This window comes from Aspergillus neoniger (genome assembly GCF_003184625.1).
Source record: "Aspergillus neoniger CBS 115656 unplaced genomic scaffold BO87scaffold_34, whole genome shotgun sequence".
In the NCBI taxonomy this organism is placed as follows: Eukaryota; Fungi; Ascomycota; class Eurotiomycetes; order Eurotiales; family Aspergillaceae; genus Aspergillus; species Aspergillus neoniger.
This window is the reverse complement of record NW_020291162.1, coordinates 221393-244432: the sequence shown is the minus strand read 5'-3', so window position 1 is coordinate 244432 and position 23040 is coordinate 221393. Positions and strand designations below refer to the sequence as shown.

Genomic DNA, 23040 nt, shown 5'->3' with positions numbered 1-23040 from the left:
ATAATATTCATTTGTGTTAGTGGGTTCAAATCAATGAATCGATCAATTACATTGTGAAGGGTCGCGGTGATTCCGCTGTATCAGATACACTTTATACACCACCAGATCGGGTGGATCACTCGGCGCGTGTTAATGCTTCGGAGTCCAAAGGAAGCAAGAGACTGAGAGTAAATTAGTAGTGAGAGAGAGACAGGTATCTTATATAACTTATAACCAGCCTCTTTGATTTATTTAAAATTTTTACCGGCATCTTCTCATTTTTTTTCTCGTTTCATCTCTCTCTCATCGCGATCAAATATACTGGTAAGTTGTTGCTCCGATCTTGAATCTTTCATGCTTGTTCTATTAGAATAGTCCTTCATGTAAATCATCATCTGTTGTCTTTCTACTATCTCATTGCCTGTCAACTCTTCTCTCTGTGTCTCTCTCACTGTTACAAATTTTTATTTTTTCCTTCGGGATTTCCGCTGGAACTGCATGCTGAGATATACGCGAGCCAGCCGCATCTCCCAGCCCTCCCACGGCGTTCCGGGCAAGATAATCCGCGCCGAACAAGCGATTCACGCCCGGCCGGCAGTGATTGAGCAACTCCAGGCACCGCGCCTGATATCCACGTCCTCCCACCCACCAGAGAACACCTCAGATCCACCGCTACACCTTGTCCTAACCTTTGCCTCTCTCTCTCTCCTCCCCCCCCCCCCCCTCCACTTCCTACTCTTCAAATCTGCCGGATCTCTCCGTCTGTCCCCCCTTTCCTTTTGCTGCAGGGGCTTTTGAGGATACTTCTGCTACTTCTGCTACTTCTGAAGTCCTCTCACATCCTTGGCTTTGGCTGGTACCCCCCGTCGGGTTGCGTCTGGTCGGGTTCTCTCCTATACCTCGTTCCCGTCCTTTGCCATCCTGTGTCGCTTGTTCGCCGCCCTGCCCCCCCGGCTGATCTTACCGCGCATTTTCGGTCAACTGGCTTTTGTGAACAAGTACACCAATCCTTTCTTCTCTTAATCTTTTTTTCTCCTTCTTTATCCCGCCTGTCTCCTGCTTTCAACTGGACCGTGTCTCGATTGAAAGTCCTTTTGCCCGCTTGTGCTCCGTCTCGCCTCACCTTGTGGAAGTCACCGAAGATTCTTTCTCTTCTTCTCTCCCAGTTGCCGTATGCTTCTGAGTGGGCCACACTCGCCTTCCCTTGTTGGTGATCATCGCGACACCTTTGCTCTGCGTTGTCCTATACTCTCCGTCAGAGATACCCCCCTCTACGTCAGTTAGCGTGAAACGATATCGCGGGTTCAACTTCCGCCTAGATTAGCCCCGGAACCCGGCTTACTCCCTGGCGATCGCGCATTCAGGTCTGGTTACGAAGCCGTTTTTAACACTGGGCTGGAAGCGTCTGTGACCCTGCCTTGTACATTTCCTCACCTCGGGACCTTGATTGCCGCGCGCTGCGCCTCGTCGCTTCCTTTGTGGTGAGCTCCCTCGCCGCAAGACGGTGGATGCGCGTTGAACGTTCTCGGACCCCCCGACGCTTTCCCATCGAAGACAATAACTGGGTGAGGGTGGCTGGACCCTTCTTTTGAGTGCCACCATGAATCAGATGAACCAGATGAACCAGATGAATATGGCTGGAATGAACCCCGGTGCAGGGGGCCCAGTGGGAGGTGTGCCCATGATCAACAATGGCTCTGCCGCCCCCCGTAACGAGCAAAACATCAACATTCCTGAAAACATGATCAACAACCTCAACACTTATATCTACGATTATTTCTTGAAGCGCGGCTACCACGATTGTGCTAGGGCGCTTGTGAAAGATGAGTCCATCAAACTTAATACCGAGCCGCCGATCAAGACGAGTCCGGGTCATCGTCGCGATGCCGACGTGAACGGTGTCGACGGTGATACAATGATGACGGATGGAAAGGATGGAGATAAAATGAAGATTCCTGATGACCTCCCCCGCCCTAATCTCCCTAATGAAGGACAGCAGTCGTCATTCCTCCTTGACTGGTTTAGCCTTTTCTGGGATTTCTTCTGGGCTCAGCGCAAGAAGGGAAACAGCAATGACGTGAGGAGTTATCTTACACACACCCAGGTACGTGCTCTTTACTCTTTGCCGCCTGTCCGGACGTCTAACTGAGGCTTTGTAGAATATGATGCGCCTCAGGGAACAACATCAGAATCAATTATTACGACAGCAGCCACTGATGAATGGACAGATGGGCCAAATGAATATTCGCCGGAACGGCATGGTCCCCCCTAATCTTCAAAAGACTGTGTTGCAGAATAATACTTCTGGCCTGTACGCGCCCCCTTCCCTATCTCCTGCGCCACCTCGCAAGAGCGTTCGGACTACATTGGTGCTGACTGCGTCTTTCACAGATCGCAACAACAACTCGCCCAGATGCATAAAAACCAGCAGGTCCAGCTGATGCAACAGATGCAGCGAGAGCATTCGGACATGGACATGAACGGCCATCGACCCCAGTCCCCCGCATCGGCAGAAAATGCCCCGTCTCCGTCGAAACGACCTCGCCTCGAGGGTGGCCCCATGAACGGGCAGCAACTGGCACCCAACGGACGCGGTCAGGCCCAGGGTATCCCCGGCCAGCCCACCCCGCAAGCACTTTTGATGCAGAACGGACTCAATCGGGCGATGAACCCCAATCAGTTCCAGGCTTTCCAGCAGTCGGGACCGGCTGCGCAGCAGAAACAGATGCAGGTATATGCTCACAACTTGGCCGTTCATCACACACGCTCAGCATTGACGAACCAGGGCATGCCGAATGGTATGATGAATCCCGCGAATGTCATGGCAAACCCGCAGACGGAAATGGTGTCCATACCGGAAGGCCAGGTGTATCCCATCAACGGTGACTACTATGGCGCGAATGGTCAAATGGCCCAGGTTCGGACGGGGATGCAGACACCTGGCGGTCAGCACGGCAACCACGCTCTCCAGGATTATCAGATGCAACTTATGCTGCTCGAACAGCAGAATAAGCGGCGTCTGATGATGGCTCGCCAGGAGCAGGACAGCATGGCTCGGCCTGATGGCCAACCCCCAATGCCCGGGCAGCAGTTGCCACCAGGCACCTCGCCCCAAGGCAGCAGGGCTGGCACATCGCCGAATCCCAACGACCAAATGAAGCGAGGCACCCCGAAGATGCCCCAGACCGGCCTCCCCGGATCACCGAGCGCTGCCGACGCGATGGCCCAGGGCCGTGGATCCCCGGCATCCATGAACTTCCCTGGTGGCCAGATGCCTCCCGAGATGGCGGGTCCCCAGTTCTTCGTCAAGAACATGGCTGATGGTATGGCGGCGCCCAACGGCATGCGCCCCCCGAGCTCCAATCCTGCGTTCAGCGCCCCTCAGATGGGTCAACCGATTCAGGCTGGTGCTGGCAATCGCATGCCCAACGGAGGTTGGCAGCCGCAGCAAGGAGCTCAGGGCCAGCCGATGGCGCCGCAGCAGTCGCCTGCGACCCAGCCTCAGTCCACGGGAACGCCCCAGGAAAGGAATGCCATGCCGCCGCCCCAAGCTCCCCCAGCACCTGGTGCCAACGTCGGTCGAACCCAGCCTCCGTCGCCCCAAACCGCCGCTCCGCCGACGCCGCAGCAAGGCAACAAGCCCGCTCCGAAGAAGAAGGAGACCAAGGATAGCCGGAAGGTATGTAATCAACGCTCTTGGTTGTTGACCCCCCTTGTCATCTCATATTGAACGCAAATCTTAGCGACCGAAGAAGGGCGCTGCTGCTGCTGCCGCCGCCGCCCAGGCGAACACGGCTGCCACGCCATCTTCCGAAGCAGAACACCCGCCGACCCCTACGCCGTCGACGCCGATCACGCCCCAGCATCCGAACTCGTTCAACAAGGCCGGTGCAAATGCTACGACTAGTGCTCCGCAGCAGCCAACGTCTGCCCCTGCACCTCCGCCACTTGTTCAACAGCCTCCGGACCAGACGCAGCAGCCTTTCAATGAACTGAGCATCCCTGATGTATGTTCCTTGCCTCTTTCGTTATGTTCGGTGGATATTATACTTACATTGTTGAGCAGGCATCGGCTTTCAACCTGGACTTCAGCGCTTTAGAAAACCCGGACATCCTGGAGAATTTCGACTTCGATACGTTCCTCAACACTGATGCAGACACTGCTGGATTTGGATTTGACCCCAACATATCGTATCCAACCGATGGTGTTGAGACCGGTGCCGGTGATGGCTTGTGAAATGAAGTCCGACGGTTGTTAAGTCCTTAACTCATATACCCTTGTTCTGTACATTTCCATAAACTTGAGTTCGTGCTTGTGCTTCTTTGCTTTTTGCTTTTCATGTGTCCTTTTTTTTTCTCTGCTTGTTTTCGCATCGCGTCTTCTCCTATCCTTGTGTTCTGTCGACATGATTTGGATATGTGCCCAAGTGACTAGGCGTTGGTGTATCCTCTTTTCCTTTTGCATATCCTTTCTTTCACTCTGCCAACCAGAAGTGTCGACCGGCTTCCGATGGGATTTGCTTGATTGCCCTGCTTGTATTCAAGCTACGTTCCAGTGGCCTCGTGTGACTGCTTTTTATATCCTCTTATCACTATTACTACTTGATTAATCTGGTCATCAAACTTCTCAAAGGGCCATCGAGTGATGCGTTTCTCCACCATCCTAGCGTTAGTCATGCTCCATTTAATGCTCGAGAATACTTACATCACAAGATGCGCCCCTGGCCCTTTCTTTCTTCTTTCCTTTTCTTTCTTCAACCAATCTCTTTCCCTTGACAACCCTTTTCTTTTTCTCTTTGCGGTTTGATTCCATTTGAATCTTCTTATTTATACCTTCTCCTTCTACTTCTTTATATTACTTATTTCCTATGTTGATCTCCTTATCGTGTTGTGGCGTTATAATCAACGAGGCTCTAGTCGTTATTGACTCCTCTCAGGGAAATGGTTTCATGAAATCGAGAAAGATACTCACGTTCTTCTCTGCTGTTCTTTTTCTCCTCTCTTGACTGACTTAACTCTCTTGCTACCGTATCACATTAAATCGAACTGCCTGCTTCCTGCCGTACATTTTACTGCGCTGCTGCTGCTACCTAAGTCTACCTTTACTGCCTGCAGTTATTCCAGCCTTTTAAACCAGATCCGTCCGGAAGACACGTCTCGTCTCGTCTCTGTTTGATATTGGTGTATGAGTGTGTGAGTGTGTATAGGGAACCAGGCCAAAAGCGAACTTCTGGAGTACTTTGAACCAAGATTCATCAGTCTATGTAATTCCCTCCCCTTTCGTACATAGCTTATTATATAGCTAGTTAGCTTACTTTATATCTGTCCTCTGAGGGTAGAATGATAACCAACCGATTGCTTGGTGTTAGCTCTATCAATACAAGAGATTACTTCGCAGTATGACAACGCTCACGCTATAGTCGAAAGTAACTAGTTCATCGTCAGCACAAGCTGCTTACTGCTTACTGCAGCTAGTTAACTAGCTAGCTAGCTAGCTGCATGGCTGCACATCTGCATGCATACATGTAACAGGTCAAATCAAAACCCTTCTCTACTTAATAAGAAGTACCATAATAATATGCCATCTATCATCGAACCATCTAATTCAGAGTTGGAACTTAAAATTACTCGGTTGATCACACCAAGGTGAACTAGGGACACTGCTGCTGCTAGTATTATCATCATCATCATCAGTATGATATATCAGCTACTTACTACATACTACATACAGCCTGTTGGTGATATCATCACTGACAGTAACTCTACTTCAGGTCATGATCTCCAACTTACACCATCTATGTATGTATGCATGTCTCTGTTATCCCCCCTACACTGACTTGCCTAACCAACCACTAATATAGATAGTAAGTAGGTAATGATAATGGTAATGGTACCCATCCCCTTCAACACCACCAGACGTATACATACCAAAAGGGTATGGGGGATGACACTGCGAGCTTGTTTCTGCTGAAGAGGAAATCAAGCAGGCAGGCAGATGGTATCGATTCGTATGCTGTTGATTACTGGCTTATTTCAGGTTAGTTTTATTTTTACTTGTTAGTAGACGGAGAAGAAGTGTAGGTGATGTGATGATGTCTGTGCATGTTAGGTACGTTGGTAGAGAATATCATCGCCTAGAATGTCGGGATCGTGGTGGGAGAAGAATAATTTTTGACAACCGACGTCTGATAATGAGTCTTTGAGATGTTAGGGAGGACAAGGCATTGATTTTCGCTGAGAGCAGCGAAAGTGACATGAACACAATAATTTGAGAACGGAAGGCATGTAAAGAAACAAAAGACTGCTCATCGTTGTTCGTTATGCTCAATATCTGAGGATACTAGTCTGTGGATTCTGCAAGCTATACTAATGACACTCACTACCCTCCAGCTGCTGCTATCACCACTTGACTAAGAACATTGAATGCTAAAACAAACATCCTGGGCTGAAAAACATGACTAACTGACACATCCACACGTTTCACCCCAAGCAAATTCAGTATCCGTAGCAATTGATATAAGGTAACGAGAGTTCATCGGTCATGACTGGACCTCAACATCGACGCCCTATGTTAAAACTCGTTAACAGCCGAATCGATAAACAACAGAAGCTGACGAAGTAGGGAAAAGAAGCAAGCAGTGCACTGGAACTAAATGCCTATCTTGACCATATAAGAATAATTCAATCATCTCAGTGACTGTTACAGTGCTGGCCCAGCAAGCTGGAGTCTAGAACAAGGCAGTCACCAAGCCTAGCGTTCATAAGTGGATTTTTGAGCTAGCAGAAGACCGTGCCACCCTAGGAAATGGGAGAGACCTCTGCACGGGCAGAACCTGTAGATGACTTGCGGCTGGACCGAGTTGGGGTTTCCACACCTCCGCTGGTACGCACCACCAGCTTGGAGGGGCTTTCGCGGGATTTCTCGTTCACTTTGAGTGGCGACCCCCCCAAAGATTCATTGTCCTTGGTCTGGGACATGCCCTCCTTGCGGCTTTTGACGCGTGGGCTAGGGGTAGCATGAATCTTGGTAGTTGCCGCTCCCTCAGCCGTTGCCTCCGAAGCAGCGGTGGATTTAGTGCTGGACCCAGACGCTTCTCTGGTTCCAGGCAATGAGATCTCCTTCAAGATCGACGTCCGGCTGCTGCCTTTGGTGTAGGGTGCAGAACGCGCTTCAGCAGCTGCAGAAAGCTTATTTCCCATGGGTAAAGCAGTAGAGGGGCTATTGGTGGGTGCAGCAATGCCGAACAGGGCCAGTGGCTTTGGCGGACTCAATGCTTCAATCAGCTGCCGGTATGACTCCTCATCGACGGGGGTTACTATGCTGGGATGTTTGCTATGCTCGTAGCTAATGCCCGTCATGCTGGAGATGGCGCGACTACTTCCAGAGCTAGAGATATAATCAGGCATGGGAATATCCTCGCAAGATGATCGTGCACCTCGATGTCGGATAACAGGGTCGGTGAAGGGATCTGGCATGCATTGGCCTTGCCACTGGGGTAGAGGCATCTGAATTGATCTTTGATAGTTTCGATATGCCCAGGAATTGCCTGAATGGCTGCTTACTTGGCTTCTGGGGGCCAACATCCGACCCTGAGCACCTTGCTTACTGGGAGAGTGGGCGTGTGAGTCTTCTGCTGTCAAATTAGCAGGATCAATGCCCGAGTTGTACTTGAAAAGCCGTGGCTCCCGTGTCCACATCGAAGGGTTCGGCCAGGCGATGTTTGAATGCTCCAGGACCTCTACACTCAACGGGTCAGTGTATCTATGAAAAACGATCTTCTAAATTAAGCACTTACGCAGTGGAGCATGCTGGAAGGCAAACGCGACGATCTCCTTGACTCTCTCGAATGGTGGATAGCGGTGTGGGCGACAAAAGCCCTCAGCAATCACAATTCTAATCCTACCATATAGCTCAGCTGCATCCCAATGTCTCTGCTCTAGAATCTCCTGGTGGAATGGAGGGAAACGGAGGCTATCCTGATTGCCAGTCTTATCGACGTCTAAAATCTTGCTGTTAGGTGATGTTTTGTGAACAAAGGTGGAATGCGAGAGGATTGGTGCAAAGCATACACGAACTTAGGTCTAAAGACGAGACAGCAAAGTCAGCTATAAATTCGGCAACAGAAGGATCACTTCTTCTCACCAATAACATGAGGCCACCCTGATCTCTGATGGAAAACGCTACCCCTATGGCACACAAAGGCTCAGTTCATAGCCTCCGGTTGGAGGCTCGGGCAGGCACCTACGAGACACACAGGCCATCAATAAAGACCCGCACCTCGAAAAGCACTGCATCATCTGGCTGCAAGAGGCTTTCTATCAACCGACTGGGTGTGGGCTTCTGCCAGCTATGAACGGACACACGGAATGGGGTGTTGTGACGCAAACTTGGGACGAAAGTAGTGAGAACTGGCAACTGGCCCTCATTGCTCTGTGGCAGAGGACAAGTAGCCGGACTGACAAGACCGGGACTATGCAAGTAGGGTGAATCTGGTAGATATATTGGAGGTTAGCAATAGACTAAGCCACGAATTTACTCCAATCTTCGACGACACTGACCCTTATCCTTGGTGACGAAACATTGGGTCTTGAATTCCTGAATGGGCACCTTGGACGATTCGGGGAAGAGAATCACGTCCCAGTCTTCGTACCGCATTCTGGCAGGCCCAAGGACTATTGTCTGCGAGTTAAAATGAGGAAAATGGAAGAGATTGAACCTCGATCAGGGACTAAGATACTAAGAGTAAAGAGAACTGAACCAATCCGAGTGGAAGGGAGGGGGTTCCTAAGAGAGAAGTAGGTATCTCCTCCACCACGACGAGGAGACAGTAGAATGAAGGCATCAGAGGGCGAGCAGACAGAGGAGAAGATGCACCGGGATTCGCACCTGCCAGACTGGCTAGATCAGGGAGTACCTGCCTCATGAGGACATCCCGTTCGAGTTGAAAAGATTACAGACAAACCCGGACTAGATGACCGGATTTGGGAGGGCAGGTACGAACCACAAGACAGACCAAAAGAGTACTACCAAGACAGTAACAAAAGGGAGAGAGATGAAAAAGATGATAATGCAGACCTGGCGACATGCGCCCAATTCAGATTGTTTAGGCATCTATTATCGAGTCCCATGTACACGAGGGAGGAGCAGATGCGAGCAAACATGCTCAAAAACTGCCATGCTCGCAATCGCGGTGCATACACACAAAGGCAAAGTAGTCGGGGAAAGGAACACAGAGCTCACTGCAGAGCGAAGGGGGAATCATCCGTAAGAATAACGACTAAATGAACATGCCAGTTTTGGAGCTGACGCTGGAAACAACACCACCCTCCTCGGTGACACAAGGAAAACAACCAGACTTACGAACGCCCCTCTCCCAAACCGTGATTTGTTTGTTCACAACAGGATGCCGCCATCAGTGCCCGAGGATAGGTAGGAACAGAAAAACCACCCACCACCCAGTAACTACAATTGAAACGAAGAGATAGACGCATTAGGAAGGGCCCCGTCCTGTCATAAAATCATCAACACCAGCCCCAAGTCCCACACACCTGGCAGGGGGATAGAGAAAAGTACACAACCCAAGCCGTCCAAAACATCCGCGGAACGCGCCAGACGCAAGACGGGGGAAGGACCTAGCAAAGGACCACCGCATGGAAAGAGCGAGAGAAAGAACTGTGCTCCATAATAGACTGAATTGAGAGAAATAAAAGGCGAGGTGGAAACATGTTGTACAGGCCGCCCGGTCTAAGAAGCACGACGTAACATCCTCACAACGAAACAAGAATACGATTGGATTGCTTCATGAAAAAGGACTTCAGCAGAGGAACTTTTCGCAGAAAGCCTGCCCAGGGAATAAAGGGGGGGGGGGGGGGAACACCGCACGCGCATGCAACAATTCCGATTGTCGTCATACGCATAATAACATAGACCTAGGGCCCGAAGACGTGAGGAGAATGTAAAAAGCGGGCATGGGATAAAGGGAAGAAACGGGGGAAACATATGAGAATTGGGGAGAGTGGCGAAGGAAAAATTTGGGGGAGGTTTAAGAAGGGGGAATGGGAGAACAGAAGAATAGTAAAACGTGAAGATAGATAACGATGAAAATCAGAGCTCAAATCTGGCTAACAATGGAAGCGCTCGCATATGAAGTACGTAGCACAGGAGAAAATGCCCATCCAGAGCTATAGAGGGTAACTTTCGCAGAGATCATGGCAGACTTATAACACAAAAGACCCATCGTGAAATGACAAAACTCCTGCTGGTTCTTTCAAACTAAAATGGAAAGCTCTTTTACTAAGTCTGGGCGTTAGTGATGCTCTGAACCCCACCAGCCTCGGAGGGAGAGTTCAAGGGGAACCGACCTTCATAGGCGCGAAGCCGCCGTATCCGTGAGCGGGAGGCATGCCCATGGAGGGGTACATGGGAGGCGGAGGGGGAGCAGGGCGGTAGGGGCTGCCGGCAGGGCCAGAGTTGTTCTGAGAGCGACCCCAGCTCAGACGCACACGGGAGTTTCCAATGGGGTATCCCTGCATCTGGTTGATGGCCATCTCAGCAGCATGGCGCTGGACGAACTGGACGAAACCGCAGCCCTTTCCAGGGGGGATCTTGACGTAGGTGATTTCACCGAAGCCCTGGAAGAAAGAGCGGAGCTCATCCTCAGTGACGTAGCCAGAGAGGCCGCCAACGAAAACGGTGGTGTTGTTGGGGTCGGTGAACTGGTTCATGGGCTGGGGAGCACCGTAGAAGCCCATGGGGGGAGCGCCCATGGGAGGGTACATGCCCGCGGGGCCGGGCATGCCCATAGCACCGGCAGCACCAAGGCTGGGACCCTTGTTCTTGGGAGTAGCGGTAGAGATGCGCATGGGACGGTTGCCACAGTATACACCCTGCATCTCGCTCAGAGCACGCTGCTGGTCGTTCTCATCGGAGAAGCGGACGAAGCCGTACCCACGAGACATGCCGCTGATGGGGTCGGTCATGATCTTGGCGGACTTGCAAGACGGGAAGCGGCTCTGGAAGAGAGAAACGAGGACGTACTCGTTGACCTCGGGGCCCAAGTCACCAACGAAGATCGAGTACTCAGGGCCACGGTCATCACGGCTATTTGACAAGTTAGCTTGTGACCTCAGGACATCTATGTGACGTCTTCTCCTTACCTGCGGTCGGCAAGACCACCACCGGTAGCCCAGTTGAGCTTGAACAGACGGTTGGTGTTGGGCATAGGGGTGCCGTTCAGGGACAGAGCCTTGGCGGCGGCGGCAGGGGACGCGAAGTCGACGAAGCAGTAACCGGCGTTGCTCCTACTACCAACATTAGGATCGCCTTCATATTGAATCCAGTGTGATTATGTACTCACCCAGAAAACTTGTCGCGGATCATCTTAACGTTGACCTGCTCACCCATCTGGAACCAGAGGTTGCGAACGAAGTTCTCATCGATCCAGGGCTCAAGCTCACCCATCCTAAACGGCAACAGTCAGAGACAGCACGGACAAGAGATACTGCATTGGGAAAGCTTACCAGAGGGTAGTCTTTCCCTCGTTGGCCTGCTGGGGAACAGGGGCAGCAGAGGGCTCCCCGGGAGCAGGACCCTGGAAGGGGGCGGTAGTAGGGTCAGCCTGGCCGGTCATGGCGGTGTCCGCGGTAGCAGGAGCGCCAGGAGCGGCAGCGGCGGCGTCAGCAGCAGGGTGCTGGTTTTGGAAAGAATCAAAGTTCTGGAAAGACATGTTTGACATAAAAATTCGACTTTCGTAAGAATAACTGCGAGATAGGTATCTAGAAGTCCAGCATGAATGTTAGTAACACTTTCAACGAGTGAAAAGGATCGAGTGCTGGCCAGTCGCTGTTGCGCGTACCTTAGTGCAGGTAAAAGAGCAGAAACCCAAGCAAACAAACTTTTCTATACCGAAATTGGCCCGTGCGAATGGGGTTTCGTAGGATTCGTCAAGGAAAGAACTGCGTGCGATCGTTCAGACTTGAAATGACTATTAGTACCAGAGAATTGACTTCAGGAACGAAGGTCCTTGGGTAGCAACAAGAAAGAATTCAAAATTGGCGAGGCAGGAAAGCACGAGTAAATCAGAAATAAAGGGGAAAAAATGGGAAAGATGCCCGATCCACAAGTTCGCGGTAGCTCAGATAGAAAGCATTGACGGAGCGGAGGATAGTTGAATAGAACGTGAAGAATTCCCCAGGATGGCGGCCGGCAGAAAAATTGATTGAACGAGCGACTCGGTGAAAGTTGGGACAAGACGAGAAGTTGGGTTCAGCCTTGACTTGCAGGCCAGCTCCGTCAGGTGCCAAGACTCAGGTTCCTCGGGTGGTTGCAATGAAATAGCCGGAAAGGTACAAGATCCATGGAGTGAATCGAACAAAACCGGAAGAGGTGTGGTAGATCAGAGGTGACAATGCGTGAATAGCCAGAAATAGGCGTTGTCACCATAGCATGACCGCGTTCGTCGAGGATACACCCAGAGAAGGCCACATCCGCTCCGGTTGCGACCGACCCGATCGATCCACCCAATCTTCAGCGGACCTGCACCACAAAAGCCATGCAACAGCCGAGACGTATTTCCAACCATTCAGAAAGCGAGGCGCAGAAAGGGCCATGGACGAGTTGATGGTTGAGCGACCGTCCGAAACTCATCGTGAAATAGATCAGGGCGAGATAATCGTAAGGCGCAAATTGGTCGCTGACAGACCGTGCCGGACGGAAGTGGAAAGTCATTTTCGACGACCCGGATGCAGAGCAATCGGTGGACATGTTCACCCACAGCCGACTAATTCAACCAACGTCGCCTCCAGCGAATCGGTAATTCCATGCTTCTGGATGCATGAGAAGCGATGATGGACCCGAGACAGTGGTAGTCGATTTTCCGTCGCAACCACACACAACTAGGCACCGGAACAGGCAGGGAAGGGGAGAAAAGTGAAAAGAAGCGGGAGAAAGAAAAAACAAAAAAAACAAATATGGCGTACGAGTCGATGCGAAACTCAAAATATTAAGAGAACAGTAACAACTTACCAGGTAATGAAAAGCGAAGCGTTGAGTTGCGTTGCTTTGGGGATGGCGCAAATAGCAAGGATGCGTGGAAGACTCGGGCGTCAGAGAAATCAGGAACTGTAGAGAACTCAAGATAACTCCGGCGAGGTGGAGAAAAGATAATAAGAAATTCAAGAAAGAGAGGAAAAGGCACAAAGAAGAGTTACAGAAGAACTATCCGCAAACCAACTCCGTCTTTTCCGATAGAAACAAGGGAACGGTAGAAGGACTGGAAGGAGGGAGAGATATTATGGGGGGGAGGGGAGGGAAGAGAGAAAGAGAAGAGAGAAGGAAGAAGAGAGGAAGAGGCGAGGAGGGGTAGAAGAAAGATTATTCTTCAGGATGGAGGGGAGGGAAAGGGAAGGGAAGGGAAGGAAAACGAGGGAAAGAATGGCTACTACTACGTACTACTGCTAGGGCAGACCAGGGACGGGAGAAAGCAGAAAATCGTTTAGACGAACAAACCAAAACCCAATAAGAATAATGAATAATCCAGCACACAAGCACCCAAAGGCACGCAGGAGCCAAAGCAGGTCTTGGGTTTGGTTTACTGGGGCCTACTTTTCTTGCTGCTTCCAGCTACTGCTTGGTGCTGCTGCTGCTGCTGCTGCTGCTTAGTGCTGCTTCTGCTTGCTGCTTGGTGCTGCTGCTACTACTGCTGCTGCTAAACTACTACTGGGACTGTGAGGAGATGAGGGGCGGGCGCAGCAGCAAGAAGCGCTACCAGCTGGGTGGGACGAAAGTTTGCCGACTCAGGAAAGGCTCTGACGGGGTTTTCTTTTGGGTCGACTTTTCTTCCTTTTTTTTTCTTTTTTCCTTTTTCTTTTTTTTCCTTTTTGGTATTTATTTAATTCTTTTTTATTCAAGTGAATTTTTATTTTATTACTACTTCTATTTCCACTTTGTATCCCATCTGTTCCTCGACAGCACTTTTCTTTACTTTCTTTTCCTTTCCTCTGAGTTAGTTAGTAACTAGCCAACAGCAAGAAAAAGTGAATGAAAAAAATAAATAAATAAAACAGAAAAATAGAGAAACAGAGGAAGAAAAAAAATAGAGGACCGGGCCTTGTCGATCTGGATTTCATCCTGGCGGGAATCGTGTGGCCGTGGCGGGAAATAATGATGATACATACACAGATACATACATACATACACCCACACCCACACACACACAGTCTGGAAAGTAAGTATCTAAGTAGTATTGGTATTGTCTTGGTATCCAGCATTCAGGTTGGAATTGGATTGTTCTATCGGGTGTACGACCTTGCTGGATGTATGTTTTAGATCATGATCCAGATATCGACTGCAGAGTTCAACAACGAATATTGCTAGAGTCTTATCTTGTCTCTTTGTTTCTTAAGATGATCTCACTCATACAGTAGTTTTCTCACAGCCATACGTAGCCATGTTTATTTATCACTTCCCATTGAATTAGTATTCATGATGCACCAAATGACTGCTGTATGTTGATGGATCTTGGTGGTAAGTTAGGAAAAAGAGCTACTTAAATTACTTTACCTATAAAAGGTACGTACCTTCACGACGGATACCTGCCTACCGTGCTTGCTGCGACAGACCCAATACAGAGAAGGTGTTAATCCCAGGGCCATGCAGTGGATACATCCACCGTCGACGGACCCAACCCAACCAAACTACCCTGCGACCAGATGACTGCTGCAGCCTGCGGGTTTGCAACCTGACATGGTCCTTATTTCCATCGCATGCAATAATTTTTGTACTATCCTCTGGTACTTGAACAGCCCTAGGCAATAAAGTCTGCATTCTTTTCTTTTTTTTCCCCTTCTTTTGATTTCATTTTTTATCTCTCCTTTACTTATTCAATAGTTTTCGCTCTTTCGTTTATCGCATGATATTGCTGGTGAATGGAATATGCCGATAACTTGGAAATCAATGAAGCTTAAAAAACCGCCGGGCTTTTTGTAACGTACCCATGGCCTGGGGTTCTGTCTAAACCAAGTGTATACATACCACAACTTGATCTATCTGTCCATAATCTCGTTCCGATACGTCAGTGAGAAACAAGAGATTTGATAACGATCTCTCAAGAATCATGTAGGGAGGGCAGCATGTTGCTCATTATATCGACATTCTGAATGAAAAACACCACTCCCCGAGATGGAGGGGAAATTGAAGGGTCTTTATCTGCAAGCACACCATCTTAAGGTAAGGGGACGGATCAAGTACACACAAAGTATGGAGTACAATATACCCCCCTTGAAAGGGTTGTACATATACTTAGTAAAGATGGTGGGAATAAGCAACTAACTAATCAATTGATACATAGCAACCAGGAAACAAAACTAACAAAGGGCGGGAAAAAGAGAGAAGAGGCAAAAAAAGAAAAGTAGACGAAGGATCGTGATCGACGTGTACCTACCTTGAGGATTCATAAATATGGCCGAATCGCTGCACGAAATCTGCAAGGACCTGAGCGAATGCACATGCAGAGAGAGAGACCAGAAAGGTCGTGAGGCCTTTTCCCTGCGTGGTGTCGCGTTGTGACTCGTCGGGTTCCATCCGCGTCCCATGGGCCCTTATCGTCATAGGTCCTGTCCCGTTCTCCGCTCTGACCTGGTCGGGAGATGGGATGAGCCGAAACTCGACGGTCGTTCATTCATTCATTCATTCAATTCGTAGATCGTTTGCCGTTTACAGCCACACCTCAGCCCTTTTTTTCATTGTTCAATCACCTTTTGGATCGACCATTATTTTTGCCCTACTGTACAGTACAGTTGAGCTGGGCGGCTGAATGGCAAGTAGATAGATGTTAGCTGAACTTTATGGATGAATGGAGAGAGGCGGGAGGGAGGATGGGGGCGCTGAAATGGCGGTCTTAATAGGATTACTTATTTTTTTTTCTTCTCTTTTTTTTCTAACAGGGGATTAAATTGGCCCGAAGAAACTCTCAACCACAATCAAGGACCGGGTAAAACTGGCAGCGCCTGGACTTTGTGGGAAAAGTTCAATGAAAGGAAAAATGGCCCCCACCCAATGCGCCCCAGACCCATGGATCGTGGAGCAAGCTAGCCTGCTACTTGTCTATGACGGAGGACTAATCGGGTACCCAGGAGACATTCGAGAAGCAAGAACGGTCCATGTGGAAAGTGGATGGTGCTATACTCTGAATAAGTTAAATTGTTGAATTTTTCTTTTCTTTTACTCACTAGCACATTTGGAGAATGAATTGATCATATTTATGGGAGGTATATTACCTATTTACACACAAGTACCGTAGTAGTCTGTGGTTCACGTTAATAATAGATAGATAGTGGCCGACGGGGAGAGATGGTCAAAGCGAGCAAGACTAAATAAAAAGAAAATAAACGGAAATCGATCAACTGATTGACTTCCAAACTAAATAGATACTAGAGACAAGTATGCTTGCTGCCAGGTTGACTTCTAGTGAGGAAAAAGCGAAAAGGTAATCAACAACATTTCATTCCAATTGAGGTCATAGCCCAAGAAATTCCGCACACACAAGGTTTGTTGTGGGTGTGGATTTAGCTGCGATTATATAAAAAGAAAAATGGATGAGCCCAGCAGTAGTAAAAAAAAAAAAAGGGCGACCATTCATTCCATGTGAGGGCGACTCCACTGGGGGCAGCTCGAACCATGGAAATGAGGTCCATGTGGTGCCCATTGGTCAGGATCCGGGCACGGGCGGCTCGTACGGTAATTTTGGGCCACCGCAGCCTGTCATTGACATTACATGTTTACAACCAGTACCGCCCGCGCCTAATCGGGCAAGTCAGATTGCGGATTCTGGAATCCCACGAGTTGTTTTTTTTTTGTTCGGTGTTCTGAGACAGAATTCCTTCAGCCTCGTGAAGGGCAAAGGGGGGCGCTGGCTGATTCATGGCTTTTCCCATCGTTCCAGAATTTAGCTAGTTTGTTTCATTCAATTCACAATGGGACATGTGGTGGTATTATTCATGTCTATGATCTAAACTCTAGTGCTTGTCTGTATTGATTTAGTATTTACATTAGCACTTACTTAGTATAAGTTCTAACTAACTCTCAGCTTTGCCTCGACGCGCACGCGACGCGACCGACCAACCGACTGACTGACTGCACTGCAGGATCCCGTGTAGTAATCAATAACTTTACCTACTTGGGAGTTGGGAAGAACCAGTCAACGCAACTTCAAGTGGCAAGAAATACGAGCGTCATCAATTCCGGGAAAAGGAAGGTAATTAAATTAATTAGCTCCAATAAGTCTGGGGAACGATCATCATCATCAATAACATCATCATCATGATTGTCCCATGGAAAAGGTCATTGGCATGAGCAAGGGAGCTGTTCTCTCTATCTATGGATTTTCCTTCCCTTGATTCCATGTGTATCGTGAGCAATTTCCGAAAGATGGGGAAAGGGAGGGAGGTGATAAAGAGATCGATCTAAACTATTGAAAAAGTCATAATAACTACGGATTATTCTACCAGGAATAAGGCTGCCTAGTGTTACCCTTTCCTAGCTTGGACCACCCTTACTTCCAACTACACGGGAAGAAGAGTCAATGATGATTATATCAATACGTATCCACCACCAGAAGAACACTTTCATTATCAGTAACATATTTGCCCATGCAGGTATATCATTTTAAGATACCACATATGCACATACATGAGAAAGCAAGTAGGGTCGGGGTTGGTTACACACTATCATGCCGCTTGCTTGTTAAGCAGCCCCCGTCCGTCCCTTGCAGATTTCCGCCCTCCTTTTCTCCTTGCCTTTGCACTCGGCCGTTATCGATGCAAACATCCCACCCACCCACCACCAATCTGACCTAACCCTTTCTTTGCTTCTCGGCTGGAGAAACCCTCAACCAGGGATTCCTCCTATAAGTACCTTGGGCTGGAAATCTGATACAGGACAGGGCCTTTGTTGTATTCTTTTGTTGCTGAAAATGGAGGATCCATATATTGAACCATGGATGTCTCATATCCCAGATACCAGATAATAAGCATGTCCCAGGGAAGGGAAATTTCTAGCTGTGTTTCATATAGGGTGAAACCGGGCTGAAGCTGAAAAGTCTCATAAGGTCACGAACAGTATATCATTTTTTAGACGCTCTACTAACTAACTAGGAATCTCTGCTACTGTGTTGTGCAGTGCACAAGTACAAGTTCGTACGAATCATCCAACAATCACCTCTCAACGACCCACTCATTTCCACTACTCCAGCTGAGGTAGGGTGGGTGATTGTTTGGATCTCTCACCAGTTCAGCAAGCAACATCCCCACTCACTCACATCGATCCGGTCCCTCCGAACAGCTAACGCGGTCACAGCCTCTTTCTTGGTTCGTGTGTTAGCTTCGGTTGTTAGAGATGTGGATGCGGCACACTTGCTCTGCTGGAGCAGGGCTTATTATTATTATTAATATGGCCTTTTGTTGGGCCGGAAATCGGGACAAAGTCACTGAAGTCTAGACTGCTACTGTTGCCTCTGGCATGGTGTAGTATATTGTGGTAGTTAGAGAGGAGTGTTGAGCTAGGTGATAGCGACTAGTGAATGATAGAACCAAACAAAGTATGACTCCAAGCACTTGTCATGCACCCTTGATATCAGATATAAGACCAACAAACCAAGTATCCTCAATGTCCTCAACGCCATAGACCCCTGATAACTAGTACTGCCCATAAACACCATATCCACCCCATACACACAACACCACATCCCATCAAACCAACCAAAAGTACAGAAGCTAGATATCAAACATCATCATCATCATCATCCTCCTCCTCCAACTCAACCACAAAATCCCCCGTATCACAAACCGCACCATCCCCAGCGGCCAAATCCTCATCACAAAACTCACCCACATTCCCCAACTCATCGCCCAACAACTGAATCGTCCTCTCATAGACCTTGGCCGTCTCCATCTCCCACTTCCCAGGAACAGGCATATAATCCTCCAATTTATTCGCATCCCCATAGACATCCTCGAACTCTTCATCCTCATCCTCATCATAATCATCATCCTCTGCCCCATTAGCATCCTCAATCTCCTTCTCTCTCTTCTCAACAACCAACACCCGACACGACTCGGCAATACTCTTAATCCGCACCTTCTCCGTCATAGACACCACACTCTTCTTCTCCCCGTTACCACTACTACCACCACCTAAAAGCTCCGCAAACACCTCATCCAACTTCCGCAGTAAGCGGAACGTAGGCGCCGCTGAGAAGGGATACTCGGGCAGATAGGAGTTGACTTGGATGGCTAGGGAGATGAGGTAGGGGATTTGGAGGGATGCTAGTATATACATCATACATCTCTATTAGCATTCGCTCAGAACACGAAAGAAAAAGGTAGAGGGGTACTCACGCGTCCCACTAACCCAAAGCACATCCACCAAACCCTCCAAATCCCTCGCTACTTCCTTGAAGCTTTCATAGCCCTGCACCTCTCCTTCTCCCTCCCTCCGAGGTTCGAACGACTCCGGGGAATAACCCGTCGTCGCATTGGAGTTGAATCCATCACCATCATCAGTAGGCTTGTAATAAGCACTACTGAATTTCTTTGCGTGTCGGCGCGAAATCCTCAGTAATGTCGTATCGATGTGATTAATCACGGTTGCTTCTTTGGCGGACCCTGCGCGCAGAGGATGCGTGCGCGGTTTGGGGAGGAGGGAGGGCGTGCTTGGTCGTGGGGTGGAGGGGGCGGGGGATGGGAGGGTTGGGGGGAGGAAACCTCCTGAGGTTTCTCCTGTGATTCCTCCGGTGGAGGTCATTGCTTTTGGTTGGTTGGGTGGTGAGGGGTGAGGTTGAGGTTGAGGTTTTTTTTGGAGTTGCGATGGTGAAGAAGAATAGTGGGGTGGTGGTGGTGGTGGTGGTGGTGTGGGGTAGGAGATTGCGTGCAGGTACGAGATAGATAGTCTTCTGAATTCAGGATGCTGCTGCCTCTGCTAGAGGTTATGGGTATGCATGTTGTTGTTTATTTCGGTGGGCTGATCTGATCTGATGCTCTTTGGTTGCTTCTGGATTGTTCGTCCGATGCGATGCGATGCGATGCGCCGACGATGTCATCGCCAAGCCGGGTTGGTCTGTGCGTTACTATATTGAATGTCGACGACTGATACAGTAGAGAATCTACAGATTACAACTATATGTGTAGAATAAGTTATGGACATCAAGTAATCATGTTATATATTTAGTCTACAAGAAGCGAACATATGCCTAAACCAGTAGCAAGTCAGCAACGCATCCAGAACTCATCTAGATAAGCACATGACGGAGAAAGAATTGCTTCAGTAGGTGAGAAGATTGGATTATGCTGGTTTTTGTAGACATGGCATGACATCAAGCAACAGCTGAGTCTTGCTACTCTGGCCCCAGCGGATTCATCATTTGCAGTGTAAACCATATGGAATAAGAAAAGTGTCAAAACTCACATCATCCGGCATCCCTCCAAGCCAATTCTCTATCGAATAAAGCATTTTTGGACGAACCCCCCAAACGCCATGCTAAACCGACCCAACAATGCCAAACAGGACGAAAGAACAGGATCACTCAGGCTGAGACACCGTTAGCATATATTACACATACCATATCCAAGGAGGGAGTAAACTTACTGCAATCTTCCCCTTCCGCTTCTTCATATCCGCCAACTTCCTCCTATCATCATCAAACTTCTTAAGCAGCTGGTTCTGCTTCTCCTTTCTCTTCTCACGAGACTGGAACCGATAGAAGTCCTCCAATCCCTTAGACTTCTCCTTCTGCTTCTCAACCAACTGCCTAGCCTCATCCTCATGAGCAGCCTCCGCCAACTTCGGCCCAGACGTAACAGTAATAAATCCATCCTCGTCGGGTTCCTGCGCCCTGCGCGCCTCCTCCCTCTTCCTGACCTCCGCGACCTGCGTGAACACCGTCATATAATCATTGACGGTGCGCAACAACTCCGCCCGATCCGGATACCTCAACTGCTCGTGGGTAATGTACCTCTGCAATCCCAAAGCAGGTACCCGATCGCCCTCAACACCCTCGCCCCAGACAATCTCCGTGCCCTTCTTCGCGGCCTTGCGCGCCGCTTTCAAACTCGCCTCCATGCTGGGCTTGTCGGCGAAGACGACGATCGCGTGCGACCCGCTCTTCTGAAGCTGGCGGTCCCACGTAGCGGGGAGGTCGACATCGTCCAGCTGTGCTTGGAGTTCGTCGGCCGTGACACGCTTGCGTTTCTTGCTGCTGGCGATGTTGCCTTGCGGGGTGGCTTGCATGCCCTTCTTTTTGGTCGGGACGGCCTCGAATTCCACGCGCTCTATGCGGCCTGCGGAGAGCTGGGTGCCGAAGAGGTGGCGCAGGTGGGTTTCGGTCGTGTCGACGGGAATGTTCACGATGAACATCGAGCGGGGAGTGTCGGCGTCTGGGATGCGAGGCTCATGGGCGCGGAGGTAGAGGTAGTGTGTTGCTGGTTTGGGATATGCTGGGGTTGCGGGGAAGTGTAAAGGCAGGATTGAGAATCCTGCGATCTCGAGATCTGCCTTCATGTTGTCTGGTACCCTCGGAGGTATTTGATTTTAGGTAGGGAGAGAAGGTAAAAAGGTGATCGGACTGGTAGGGGTTGCGGAAATTGTAGCGCCGCAAATTAGTTGGGCGGAGAGACTTTTTTTACTTTAGCGGGAAATTTTGCAACGGCAGTTTGGAAGGCGGAGAGAGCTGTTTGCGTTACCCAATAATCAACATCAACAGTACTTGGCCTCAATTCACAAACAACTTGTTGATGACATTGTAGTACATCGCTGTCGCAGGTAGATCGCTTCAGCAGAAATCAAAAAGAAAAAAAAATGTGCACTTTTAGCAATGCGCCACATGGCCGTTGCCCAGTTCTTCCCATACCCCGTCTCGAACCATATCTTTATCGGAACTACACCTTATCAGGATCGTTGATCCCACCATTAGTGATGACATACGTCGCCTCTCTTTCAGGGCAGTCTGATGACAGTTAGAGCGTTAACACGAGATGTGTACACTTGACAAACCTGGCGAGTCCTGGATCTTAGCCACTCGCTCCTCACCACGGCCCTTACGGAGGAGCACTCGAGTCGCCGATGCATGTGCCAGGACATGACCTCCAACGGGCTTGCGGCCATCGGCTCCAGCGAAGAGTGCACTAGCGCCAGGGTCACTCTGGACCTGGTTGGTCTGCATTACATTAGAGTATATCTGTCTGCATATCAACGGGGAACGTACCATCAGAACACAGATGTTGAATTCTGCGAGCGGCAACGTCAGCCCTCTAGTAGCACTATATATATATACCAAAAGTTAAAAACATACCTTCAGCCATATGAGCCAGCTTCATCAAAAACTGATTCAACTTCTGCTGACGATCAGCAAGCTCTCCGCGTCCACAATAATCGACCCTAAAGCAATTCATGATACTATCAATGATCAACAACCTGTACTCTCCACCAGCGAACTCTTTGCTGAGAGTATTCAACAACTCCAGCTGATGCTCGCTGTTCAATGCTCGTGCATAAGCAATATTCTCCTGAGAAGCATCAGGATCGACACCGAACCGCTCTGCAATCTGAGCGATACGCTCAGGCCTGAACGTTCCCTCAGTATCAATATATGCCACCTTGCCGTCTGCACCACCCAGTTCCTTGGGAAGTTGGGCCACGACGGACATGGTGTGGGATAACTGAGTCTTGCCGCATCGAAACTCGCCGAAGACTTCGCTGATACTCATGCTTTGGAAGCCACTAAGCAATATCAACTTAGCCTTTCCTCCTTCAGCAGTACATATGTGAAAGGAGAGAACTTACCCTCCCAAAATAGAATCAAACTGTTTACTCCCAGTAGAAATCCGAACAATCCTCTTTCGTTGATGGCATAGTTCCATTGCCGTGATGAACCCCGAAGCCGAGGGCTGTATATATCGACAGTTCGTTAGCACCTCACCCTGGCACGAACAATAACCCCAGACAGGACCATCATCTGCGGTGTATGCATACATACCATGCTTTTCTGAATAGCATCCTTAATCTTCTCGACC

At 49.3% G+C, this 23040-nt stretch overlaps 5 protein-coding genes across 5 annotated transcripts; 1 reads left to right on the top strand and 4 right to left on the bottom strand.

Annotated features, from left to right (window-relative positions):
* Nucleotides 1–1579: 1579 nt before the first annotated feature.
* On the top strand, nucleotides 1580–4534 carry somA (putative cAMP-dependent protein kinase pathway protein (Som1); the record flags this gene model as incomplete). The annotated part of the gene is made up of 5 exons (XM_025628138.1): nucleotides 1580–2083; nucleotides 2139–2290; nucleotides 2371–3658; nucleotides 3723–3986; nucleotides 4046–4534. The coding sequence occupies 5 exons, from the start codon at nucleotides 1580–1582 to the stop codon at nucleotides 4214–4216; spliced, it is 2379 nt and encodes a 792-aa protein (XP_025476202.1). The 3' UTR covers nucleotides 4217–4534.
* A 2243-nt stretch (nucleotides 4535–6777) lies between these two features.
* BO87DRAFT_429399 (uncharacterized protein) lies at nucleotides 6778–8635 on the bottom strand (the record flags this gene model as incomplete). The annotated part of the gene is made up of 6 exons (XM_025627495.1): nucleotides 6778–7718; nucleotides 7776–7979; nucleotides 8056–8061; nucleotides 8123–8166; nucleotides 8226–8469; nucleotides 8539–8635. 6 exons carry the CDS (start codon nucleotides 8633–8635, stop codon nucleotides 6778–6780), a joined length of 1536 nt encoding a protein of 511 aa, XP_025476201.1.
* A 1517-nt stretch (nucleotides 8636–10152) lies between these two features.
* On the bottom strand, nucleotides 10153–12109 carry BO87DRAFT_149234 (RNA-binding protein). The gene is made up of 5 exons (XM_025618166.1): nucleotides 11835–12109; nucleotides 11500–11754; nucleotides 11337–11441; nucleotides 11137–11280; nucleotides 10153–11080 (listed from the first exon to the last, which is right to left on the bottom strand). Exons 2-5 carry the CDS (start codon nucleotides 11712–11714, stop codon nucleotides 10327–10329), a joined length of 1218 nt encoding a protein of 405 aa, XP_025476200.1. The 5' UTR covers nucleotides 11715–11754; nucleotides 11835–12109; the 3' UTR covers nucleotides 10153–10326.
* A 6385-nt stretch (nucleotides 12110–18494) lies between these two features.
* On the bottom strand, nucleotides 18495–20016 carry BO87DRAFT_379623 (general transcription factor IIH subunit TFB6 family). Its single transcript, XM_025624083.1, has 2 exons — nucleotides 19372–20016; nucleotides 18495–19299 (listed from the first exon to the last, which is right to left on the bottom strand). The coding sequence occupies exons 1-2, from the start codon at nucleotides 19775–19777 to the stop codon at nucleotides 18755–18757; spliced, it is 951 nt and encodes a 316-aa protein (XP_025476199.1). The 5' UTR covers nucleotides 19778–20016; the 3' UTR covers nucleotides 18495–18754.
* A 535-nt stretch (nucleotides 20017–20551) lies between these two features.
* BO87DRAFT_389926 (putative ribosomal small subunit assembly protein) lies at nucleotides 20552–21529 on the bottom strand (the record flags this gene model as incomplete). Its single annotated transcript, XM_025624912.1, has 2 exons — nucleotides 20552–20560; nucleotides 20618–21529. 2 exons carry the CDS (start codon nucleotides 21527–21529, stop codon nucleotides 20552–20554), a joined length of 921 nt encoding a protein of 306 aa, XP_025476198.1.
* Between the last annotated feature and the right edge of the window lie 1511 nt (nucleotides 21530–23040).

Coding starts and splice junctions, on each gene's coding strand:
- BO87DRAFT_149234 (XM_025618166.1), bottom strand. CDS start 11,714: ATGTCAAACATGTCTTTCCAGAACTTTGATTCTTTCCAAAACCAGCAC. Junction 11,442..11,499: donor GAGGGAAAGACTACCCTCTG/GTAAGCTTTCCC, acceptor GTTGCCGTTTAG/GATGGGTGAGCTTGAGCCCT. Junction 11,281..11,336: donor ATCCGCGACAAGTTTTCTGG/GTGAGTACATAA, acceptor TGTTGGTAGTAG/GAGCAACGCCGGTTACTGCT.
- BO87DRAFT_379623 (XM_025624083.1), bottom strand. CDS start 19,777: ATGACCTCCACCGGAGGAATCACAGGAGAAACCTCAGGAGGTTTCCTC. Junction 19,300..19,371: donor GCTTTGGGTTAGTGGGACGC/GTGAGTACCCCT, acceptor TGTATATACTAG/CATCCCTCCAAATCCCCTAC.